General features: G+C 39.9%; 2 protein-coding genes across 2 annotated transcripts in view; one reads left to right on the top strand and one right to left on the bottom strand.

Annotated features, from left to right (window-relative positions):
* Nucleotides 1-5,698: 5,698 nt before the first annotated feature.
* The window catches only part of vsnl1b (visinin-like 1b), a 5,314-nt gene continuing 392 nt past the window's right edge, over nucleotides 5,699-10,620 (bottom strand). The window contains exons 2-3 of the mRNA XM_044143688.1: nucleotides 10,074-10,342; nucleotides 5,699-8,283 (exon numbers count right to left, since the gene is read on the bottom strand). Coding sequence (XP_043999623.1) covers nucleotides 8,086-8,283; nucleotides 10,074-10,342 — 467 coding nt within the window. The 3' untranslated portion in view covers nucleotides 5,699-8,085. The remainder of the gene's footprint in view (nucleotides 8,284-10,073; nucleotides 10,343-10,620) is intronic.
* The window catches only part of afg1la (AFG1 like ATPase a), a 27,816-nt gene continuing 26,148 nt past the window's right edge, over nucleotides 8,953-10,620 (top strand). The window contains exon 1 of the mRNA XM_044143710.1: nucleotides 8,953-9,183. The gene's annotated coding sequence lies outside the window, so the exon portion shown is untranslated. The remainder of the gene's footprint in view (nucleotides 9,184-10,620) is intronic.

The following is a 10,620-nucleotide window of genomic DNA, read 5'->3' as shown; positions in this document are numbered from 1 at the left end:
ACTTAATTATAATGAGTATTACTCATAATTATACTCATTATAATGAGTATAATTATGAGTATTATTATACTTTTTTATATTATTATATTATTTATATTATTATAATGAGTATTATTATACTCATTATAATGAGTATAATAATACTCATTATAATGAGATACTATCATTATTTTGAGATAGTATCCCATTATTTTGAGATACTCCCACTATAATGAGATAGTATCTCATTATAGTGAGCTAGTATGCGTATAGATATAGATGGTCTCACCATGGGTTGAGGTGGGACCATCTATTTCTAATCAGAACCTCTCAACCTCACACTAGCTCCAGCTCCTTCCCCACCAGAGAGGTGACATTCCACGTACCAAGACCACCAAATACAAAGTTCTTATCCATCATAAGGGGTCTTCAGGCTCCGCTTTGTCTTATGTGGAGCCTGACGGTACGGTACAGTATGGTACGGTGCAGCGTAGCCTGATGAGAAATTCTTTCCACAGCTATCGACTGTGTAAGCCATCGGAGAAGCACATCTACAAAAAGGCTCCGCTGTTCGGGCAGCTGCACATATCAACATGTTTAATTAATTACTGAAATTAAGTGGATGCTGCCAAATAAGTGCCCTGGTCATCAGAAGCTTCCCAGATAAATAATTATCTATCTATATAGACATCTATAGATAGTTATATATAGACACCGACAGACTCACTCAAAACTGGAGAATTGTTGGGTACTCATTCTCTGGAGTGGTCTCGTCTTCATCATCCGAGCGATCTAGAGTCTCTTCTTCTTTTTCGATGAAGACATCTAACATGTCTGAACAGGTCTGAGGGGAATTGAGGATGGCATCTAAAATTTCTGAACAGGTCTCAAAGGAAGCCATGAAGGCGTTGCTGAGAGCATCAAATGCATATCCTATGGAAATTCCAAGAATATCCTGCTGAAAAAGGTTTGAAGAAGGGCTTCGTGTTTCCAATCCAACTGTAGCTTGTTGGTCCTTCTTGTCTCTTTTCATGACAGGAACCACAACGTTTCGTTGTAGTTTTCTGAGCCTCATATTCCCCCAGTATGGCACATCCAGGAATTCAGCAAAATACGTTTGTGTGGAAACTGGCCTAACTTCAGGTGGTGGATTTAATGCTCTGTGAAGGTCTTTTCTAGACAATGGCACTCCTGTGCAAAATCTTCTAGTTTTTTCCACCAGGCCCAATGGGGAGCCGCTACAGTAGGAGGTACTTATTCCAGTTTGTACCAGAGTCCAGTTATCCCTGAGCATCTCTACCTCAGAGGTGAGGATCAGTTTGGGCTTATTGAGATTTTTCAGTCCCAATCCTTCTCCTATCCAGATTATAGTTCCGGATAACCAACTCATTCTGTCAAACTTTACTGGTTTAATTTCTTCTCAAAACTCTTCTGAAATATCGACTGATATGTGTTGCTAGAGGCTCTCACTTCGTGAATGAAGTTGAATCAACTGAGAGATCTTTGGTATAGAACCGCCTCTGTGACGCCATAGGACGGTTAACTTGTCTTGGCACGTCGCTGAGTATGTTGCGTAGGCTCAAGGCAGCTGACGTCAGCAAGGTGAATCCCAGAGAGTATCACGTGACAGGCTGAAGCTCGAACGCCATGTCACGTGAGTTTTATCTGCAGAGAAGGCGTACATACTTACCGTTTTTTTTTCATGTGTAAAACTAACAACGAATTGTTTGTGAATGAAAATATAGGTCTCATGTTAAAATGACAAAAAAAAAAAACGTTTTTATTTACTTCCGTAATTGCGCTCGCAGTAGCGGGAAAACGCCTCTCCTGATCCCTCACCAACACAGAAACGATTCGGCCGCAGAAAAAACTTCTGACTTTAACTTCGTCATTCTACTAAAAGCCCGGTTCGCCACAGGCAGTCTGAATCGGTCCACCGACAGATAGAAAGAATATCTGTCTTTATATCAGACATCCTGATATAAGACACGGGACTGCTACTGTCACCGTGATTTGTGACGCACCCGCTACCACTCGGTACCACCCGCTACCACTCGGTACCACCCGCTACCACTCGGTACCACCCGCTACCACCCGTCGCTCTGCTTCTCCTTCACATCACTACCTGGCGGTTTAAAGCCGCTGCTGACTGGATCTGGGCTGGAGGTTCTCGGGTGTAAATAGAAGTTATTGCAGAACCTCAAGTGTTAAAGGAAGATTCAGAGCATTTAGAGTTCATAAAATAAACATCAGAGAAAATACTGGAGCAATAATTAGAACCGCAGCATAAAACCAAACATGCCACAATTAAATGAATCAAAATGTCCCCAAAGCATCGGCGGACTGATAGGGGCCACCGGGGATTCCAGGTAGATTCCAGGTGGATTCCAGGTAGATTCCAGGTGGATTCTAGAGATGCGCATGGCAGCGGCTCTTCATGCAGGGCCGGTCCAAAGTAATATGGGGCCTTAGACAGAACCCCTTTCCCCCAGAACCCGTCCTGTTAAGAACCTCAGCATCACTAACATGTTTAAATATCGATCAGGTGAATCTGTGAGAGGGAGACCAGGTTTATTGGCCCAGTTTAAAATCAATCACTGATAATTGGTTATTTGCTGTGATTGTTAACAAACCCAATTGAAAACCAAAGATTACACCATATTGTAGCCATGGTAACACAACAATCAAACTATCAAGATGAATCTTTAAACTTTTACAAAGTAAACGTCCTAATTAAATTCTAAATGTACTATTTATTTTTCTCAGCTGAATGCATTGAATAAAATGTAATAACATTGTTATTCTCTATAAATCAATCTATGGTCTGTGGTACAATTAAACAATTTCTAGGGGGCCCTGAGTGTCTGGAGGCCCCTGAATGGCCCCTTCCAGCAGCTACTGAGTTTTCTTTGCCTTGAGATTCCAGTCTTATAATTCTATATCTCAGAGGTTTAACATCAAAACATTATATAGAGTTAAAACCCCTTAGAGCTTTTTTGGTCTATAAATCAGTCTACAGCCAAGTTGTTCTAAATGTTAAATAGATATTATTAGGGCTTAATTTGTAAAATAGCAGTAAATTTTCTTATTTCTTAACTTCATAACCAGAGAATATAGACTAGATTTGCCTTGCATTGTTCCACATGATGGCAATGATATAGTATGATCCAATTAGATTCTTGATCAATATGGGTTGTTGCTATGTTGTTGTACGAAGTTTTAAGATCTTGTTCACTGTGCCCTTTTTTAACTTTGGGCCCCTGCCCCTCCAAAGGCCTCTTCACAGCCCTGCTTCCCCCTCCGGTAGAATTTCAATCGGACCAATCAGCGAACAGAAGCAGCAGTTGATGGCGGTAATGCACATCTAAAAGTTGCTTTCCAATCGCCATAAAAAAGAAGAAGAAGAAGAAGAAGAAGAGAAGCAGAAGACGTGACGATGATGTCAATTTTCTTCGCCGCTTTAGAATTAGCTTAGCAACAGCAGCGAAGGAAGTGAACGAAGCCTTTCAGTCCGCGTTGGTGGCACTTCCTAACACTGAATTCACATTAATATTCTGCATTCAGCTCGACTCTCGAACTGGCGCGTGACATACACTTCACGGACAAACGTCAGAGATTGGGGGATATTTAAAACTTCAACAGCTCCAGAAACCAACCATTTCTCCATGGCTGGGAGTTCAAGCCCTTTGTATAAAGCTATTTTGTTCTATACGCGGCTAGCTCTGGCATTTTTTAGCCGCGGCTTTACCCAGTTTTGTGGTCTCACATATAAAAGCTTCATTTAAAATTTCTATGTTTGCACATTGCCTTGCAGAAGTACTCATGACATCTTAGCCGCTTCACTGTGATGCTCTTTAAGGAATCCCAGTGCAAACATTTGCCTGTTGAAGTAATTGGTAAATAAAACCAAACTTGTAATTCAATCTCAGAGTCTGTGTCTGGAAAAATATTTTCTTAGGTCAAATGAGGCCAAAATTGACCTTGCTGGCTTAGATGCAAAACTGTGTGTGTGTGTGTGTGTGTGTGTGTGTGTGTGTGTGTGTGTGTGTGTGTGTGTGTGTGTGTGTGTGTGTGTGTGTGTGCGTGTGTGTGTGTGTGTGTGTGGTGAAAAATGAACACCAATCATCACATTAAAATCTGGTGGTGGCAGCATCATGTTGTGAAGCTGTTGTTGAAATGAAAAGTGATTCTACCGAGCTCCAAACGTTTCAGATTTTTATTTGCTATAAATTTTGAATAAGATTTTTTTTCTTCCACTTCATAATTAGGCACTACTTTGTATTGGTTTGTTGCAAATTAAATAACTTTAAGGTTTATAGTTGTAACGGGACAAAGTGATGACAGGTTTATATGGCAAGCCGCTTTAACATAAATTCGGTTTGCCGCCCTTACATTCCAGATATCTCAAATTGTTTTATGACTAGATGTTTTAATGATTTAAGATATCTCTAATTATATTCTGACCAGTTGAAATGACGTCAGATTTACCATTGAGTTGTATAAAGACTTCAATTCAAGATGTCTACAATGAATTACTGACTATCTGAAATACACATTTCAGATATCTTCAATTAAATTACGACTAGTCATTAAGTAAATTCAAGATATCTCGATTTTAGTTTTGACTAGTCATAATTCTAATTAAAGATATCTCGAAAGACAACAAAATTCAAGATATCGTAAATTTATTTTTTGGATAGGAGATATGTAGTTTTGACTAGTGAAAACTAAATTAAAGATATCTTGAATTGTAATTTTGACCGGTCAGAATTCCTTTTAAAATATCTCTAAATGAATTAGAGATATGTTGAATTATTCAGCTTTTCTATTTAAGATATCTTAAATTGACATTCTGACTAGTCAGAATGACTTTGCTGATATCTTGAATATGTATTCTGTCTAATCAAAACATCCCTGACTTGCATGGCAATTTGAAAGTTTAATAAAACAATAAAAAAATAGAAAAAACATAAAAAGATGTTTGAAAACGCACAACTTTCCTGTTGAGAATGCTTTGACAATAACAATTTTAGCTTTTCAAAGCTGTTTTTAAGTGCATTCGGTTTGTTGGAAATGAATAAACAGGAAATTCTTTGCAGATTTGAGATCCAGTCTTATAGTTGATGACGTTTTGTGTTCTCCCACTTTGCCGAGCTCTTTCTAATTTGTGGCATTTACTGACAATTTTGTGCAGGAAACATAAAATTCTGCAGGCAACTGTTTGGACAGCACAGCAAAGGGGCTTCTGTGCAATTCTTAATTCAGAAATCTAAAATTGTAATTTTGACTCGTCATAATTAAGTCCAAGACTTCTTAAATTGTAATTACGGATATCTTGAGAGGAAATTTGACTTGTCAAAATGTTATCGAAGATATCTTCAATTATTATTCTTACTAGTCGGAATGTAAATGCAGATATCTTAAATTACCAATTGGGATAGTAAAAAATTTGTTTTGTTTAGTCAGGATGTATTTTTAGATAACTAGAATGTAATTACGGATAGTCAGACGAAACCGAATTTATGTTAAAACGGCTTGCCACAGATTCAAGGGTTAGGAATATTTCTGCAAGTCGCCATAAATTTATTGATGTAGCCTTCACAACTAGCCTATCTCAACGTAGCATTTTCAGACTGCTGTGCTCTGACGGAGCTTCACAAACTTAAGGGAGGTAAAAGAGGTTCTCCTTGCAGTTGGTGGGCTGAAACAATCCACAACCTTAATGTTGTTTTTCTCTTTATTTTGGATTTTCAGTGCAGACCCAGTAACTCCACCTACCAGCCTGTGTCTTTCCAAAAAGCCTGTCAATGGTTTATTCATTTCAAACACTACAGAACTGAGTTTGGGTGCAACACATGCCACATGTATAAAAGAATACAGTCAGTTGTTATAATGAGTTTTCATATTTGATAGAAACATTTACTCGACAAAAATAAGAGAGTGCGGGGGGATAAATCTGGACTAAAATGTAGAAATAATTCAGTCACTGAAGATGTGGGGCTTGGCTTCATGTATGTTTCAGACAAAATAAAAAAAACAACAAAACAAAACAATGAAAAGCTTCTTCTGCAACTTCCACTTGTGCAAGTGGACAACAAGCAGACTCCCAGTCCATGCTTGCATAGCCTAACATGAGAGGGGAGGAAAGGGGTGGAGGAGAGGACGGAGGAGGGGAGGTGGTGCAAACTATCGGAAAGAGAAACATTTCGGCAGTAACCAAACGCGACCGTCTCACAGTGTAAGAAACTCCATCAAACGCCTCTTTGAGGTTCCCGCATCTTTAATGATCGCTGCAAACAGGTAAAGAAGAAGATGACACCTTTCAATAAAAAGTTTCTCCTTACAAAAAAGTTTTACACAAAGGAATGCAGTGTGTCCAGTAAACATAGATGAGGCTTTTTCTGTATTATTGTTGTCGTTTTTAGCTGCATTGGACGTGGAGTCGCCCTCACAAGCTCCCTAAGCCTTGAGAGCGGGCCCCAAGCAGCGGATCCAAAAGCCAAGAACGTACTCGTTTCGCAGTGCTCTTTGTTTCTGTAAACATGTTGATATGTAAGTTAAAGTTACCCTTTTTTCATTACTATTATTATTATTATCATTATTATTATTATTATTTCTTCAAGTTTAAATCAAAACAAGCGGCCTGAAAAAGAAAAAAGAAGCCAATTATTGGAGTACTGCGCCTGATGATGGCGGGGATTCTGACCTTTCCTCTAAAAGGGCAGCAGTACGACGTGATCAAAAGAAAAGGAACAAAAAATAATAAAATAAAATCGTGTCTACACACACACACGCACAAGTAGATTTCTGCTCATCTTACAAGCCAACGAAGCCAAAACACGGTGCAGCGTGTCGACGATAAAGCTCTTCAATCCACGGCTGCAGCCCGAACCAGTGGCGCCCCCCAGATTATTTTTATAGGGGTGGCCAATAAAAGATTTTAGGAGGGGGGTACAGCTAAAAAAAAAAAGAAAGAAAAGAAAATCCAACTAAATATAATATTAACTATATATTATACAGCTACTTATATATTTTATATTTGATTTTTTACATTTATGTTTTCATTAAAGAAGAAGATACTTTATACCTTTTTATAACATGAATATAATTCTCTGGGGAGGCCAGGATTTTTTAAGAGGGGGCCACGACTCCTCTGCCCCCCCTCTTTGGGGCGCCACTGGCCCAAACATCTTTCCAACAACTCAAGTATCGCATACTAATGCTTAATCGAATGGGAGCGGAGGAGGAGTGGGGGATGCTCCCACGTTACTGGGAGGAGGGCAGGGGGGGAACTAATGACAGCAGGCGTCACATACTGTACAGCCCATGCAACAATACTAAATGAATTTCCGATTTTATGTCTTTTCATAGCCACCTAAAGATGCAAAAAAGGTAAGAGATTATATAGTTGTTTTTGTGTTTTTTTGTTTTTGTTTTTTTTTTCTTCGACACGTAATATATGCATGCAAAGAACCTACTCTTCTCGGTTCCACTGAGCGAGAACATCTGGAACAGACAGGAGTCGTTGTCTATTCTCCCGAGAGCTCAACAGGTCTGGATAGTAGAGACAGTTACAATTATCATAGGAATTATTGTTTGTGTTACTATCATGTAAAGCATACAGTAGTTGCAGCAGTGAACACTGGGGGGGAAGGGGGGGTTCCTAAATACTGCAGAAACAAAACTGAATGCAGTGCTCCACTGATATACAAGCTAGAGGTGAGAATGAACAGGGTTACTGTGCACGAATCACGTTGGCATGTTCAGAAATAGAAATCTGTGATATCTCATAGCTATTTTTCAAAATTATTCTGCATTTTGACATTCTCATGCATACGACCACAAGAAGCGAGTCCATTGAAAAATAGTCCAAGCATTTTTTTTTCTTTTCTGTTATTATGGGTGTTTTTTTTTCTCTTTGTTTTTTTTCTTCCCCCTGTGGAAATGGCAGAGAACCTAATGAGACATTAAAACGTGTCCAGAGTGTGTGGATACAGACTGGGTGTGTGTGGGGGGCGGATGGGTTAGAGAGAAAGAGGCGCAAGCAGGAAGAGGGAGTGGGATGGGATGGGATGGGGGTTGGAGGGTCGGATGGGGTGAGAAGCTTCACTTCTGCATGTCACACTGCAGCAGGAGAACGATGGACGGGTCGCTCTTCGCCGCCTCCTTGAACTCCTCCAGCGAGATCTGGTCGTCGTTGTTCTTATCCATTTTGCTGAAGATCTTGTCTACCCTCTGCTCCGGTGTCAGGCCGTCCTCGTTCATCTTCATCATGATCACGGTGCCCACCATTTTGTAGATCGCCTGCGGGTGAGAGGGAGTGCGAAAATTAGCAGAGGAGTGTGCTTCTGTTATCTAATGCGGCGGAGGCCTGCGTGCTTAAATAAAACATGTGCAGAGTTTGTCGAGCGAGGTGATGTAACTGTGGGACCAGAGGAAAGATTTTTAAAAAAGAAAAATGTTCTTTAAATCCTGGTCGGGTTCAGAGCCTTGAAAACAGCTCACTGTTGATGAAGATGTCACTCGACTTGAGTTTCACGAGTCATTCGCTCATCCCTGTCGTGTTTGTTCACTTTTCTGTGAACGATGGATGAAAAGCCTTGAAATAAAATGAGCTTTTATCACAGCAGTATAAAATATTAGTTAACACTCACTGTTAGCACGACCCCTTAAATTTAAATGTAACGTAAGCGTTTTGAAATTTATGCTTGACTTTTAAAAGTTATTCAGAATTTCTAGGAACTTCTAAATTGTAACGCATAACGTCCTCCTTCCCTGGGGAATAAAAAGTATGCGACACAGATGTTTATAAAGTTTACCCACTGGACAAAAGACTTGATGATTAGCACTGGATGCTAACAATGTGCTAACTCTGTCATAATAGGCAAGCGCAAAAACCGTCCTGTCTTTTTATTGCAAGTGGAACTAGAGTAAAGTCTTTGACTCTTACAACCCGGACTTGTTTCGTAGTTGCACACACATCAAATCTGTGTTTCCATGGTTACAGGAGTGCACCTCAAAGTTCCAGGATTGCCATGGGGCGCGTTTCCGCCACAGGCTGTAGCATGAAGAGTCTGTCCAGTCGCGACACACAGCAGGAGGAGTTTATGTCTTTAATAGTTTTGGAGCAAAAATAGTTTGACATGAAAATCCAGTGCAGCAACTTTCAAAGCAACGATGACGTCACGTCTCAGTTTGACAACGGTACGTTTTAATCACACTTCACAACGACGACGGGAAAACATGAAAAGGAAGTGAGAGCAGGATGATTTTTTTGTTCAAAGTACATAGTTTGAAATTTACTTGACATTTCTGCCAAAGAGCTAAACTGGGCACTTATTTTATGAGTGTTATTTTTCCGACACGGGGTTTTGTTTTGGTGTTTTCAACTGACTTAGGAGTGAAGCCTTGACAAAATCGTTTTTTGTCCCACCATCACAAACACAAATATGTAGGGTTTAGTCAGAAGAGACTCTACTTTGCTGTTTTTTTCATAATTACTAAATATAACTTCCAAATGTTGTTATAATTTCTATAAAATAAAAGCTTTTGTCCTTGATTTTTTTCCTCGTTCCGAAACCATCTTTGTATTTATACTTCAATCAAAATGTGTTTTCTAATCATTGCGTTCTGGTACCGTTCTGGTTCTGCTGCCCGGCTTTCTTCAAACCGCTGGTTCACATGTTTGTATCCGCAAATAATTAGTGACGTTCTGCCTAACATAAAAAATATAAGTGCCAAGCTGATGACAAAACAGACTTGCAGAAATGTGAACAACTGAATGAAAACAGCAGACTAAATGCTAAATTTAGTTTGCGAAAACACATGGTGTATCTGATATGACTGGAATAAAACACTATATTTATCCCAGCTGGATTTGTCAATACTCTCCAATATCACCAACACAGATCAGATTCATCTTATAGATTGTGTTCCCTGAAATAGCATCAGGATATCCAATACAGCTGAAGCTTTGCCACAATGAGGCGCTGTGTATACGAGTGTGTGTGTGATGTTGCTGCTCTGCAGGTGTGCAACAGACGGACAAAACACACCCAGTCCCCTGGTGGCTTAATGACTCGGTAATCCCTTACCTCGATTATCTCCAGCATCTCCACTCTGGTAATTTTGCCGTCGCCGTCCAGATCATACATGTTGAAGGCCCAGTTGAGTTTCTGCTCAAAGCTGCCGCGGGAGGTGATGGACAGGGCGCAGATGAACTCTCGGAAATCGATGGTGCCGTCTCCGTTTTTGTCGAAGGTCCTGAAGGCGTGTTGTGCAAATTTCAAGAAGAGGTGAGAGAAAGGGGGCAGTCTTTCAGGATGATTCCTGTGGTGGCTGAGTGTTGTCCTTGACAGACACTCTGTCAGACAAGCAGCAACAGAGCATCAAACACAAAAAAACCTGCTGTTAAAATGCTGAACTGCAGTCAAAGTCATGCACTATGGCGCTTTGCAAAAGTAGCCACACCGCTTGAACTTGAATCACAAACTTCAATGTGTTATATCGGCATTTTTATGGCCTAACACAAAGTAGTGTAGATGTACTCATTACCTGTTTCTTAGGGTGTGTCTACCAGATTTGCACATCTAGAGACTGAAAATCTTGCACATTCTTCAAAGGAAAATACCTCAAGCTCAT

This window comes from Gambusia affinis, linkage group LG16, assembly GCF_019740435.1.
Source record: "Gambusia affinis linkage group LG16, SWU_Gaff_1.0, whole genome shotgun sequence".
Taxonomy (NCBI): domain Eukaryota; kingdom Metazoa; phylum Chordata; class Actinopteri; order Cyprinodontiformes; family Poeciliidae; genus Gambusia; species Gambusia affinis.
Note: the sequence above shows the minus strand (reverse complement) of the source record. Positions and strands in the feature narration are given on the sequence as shown.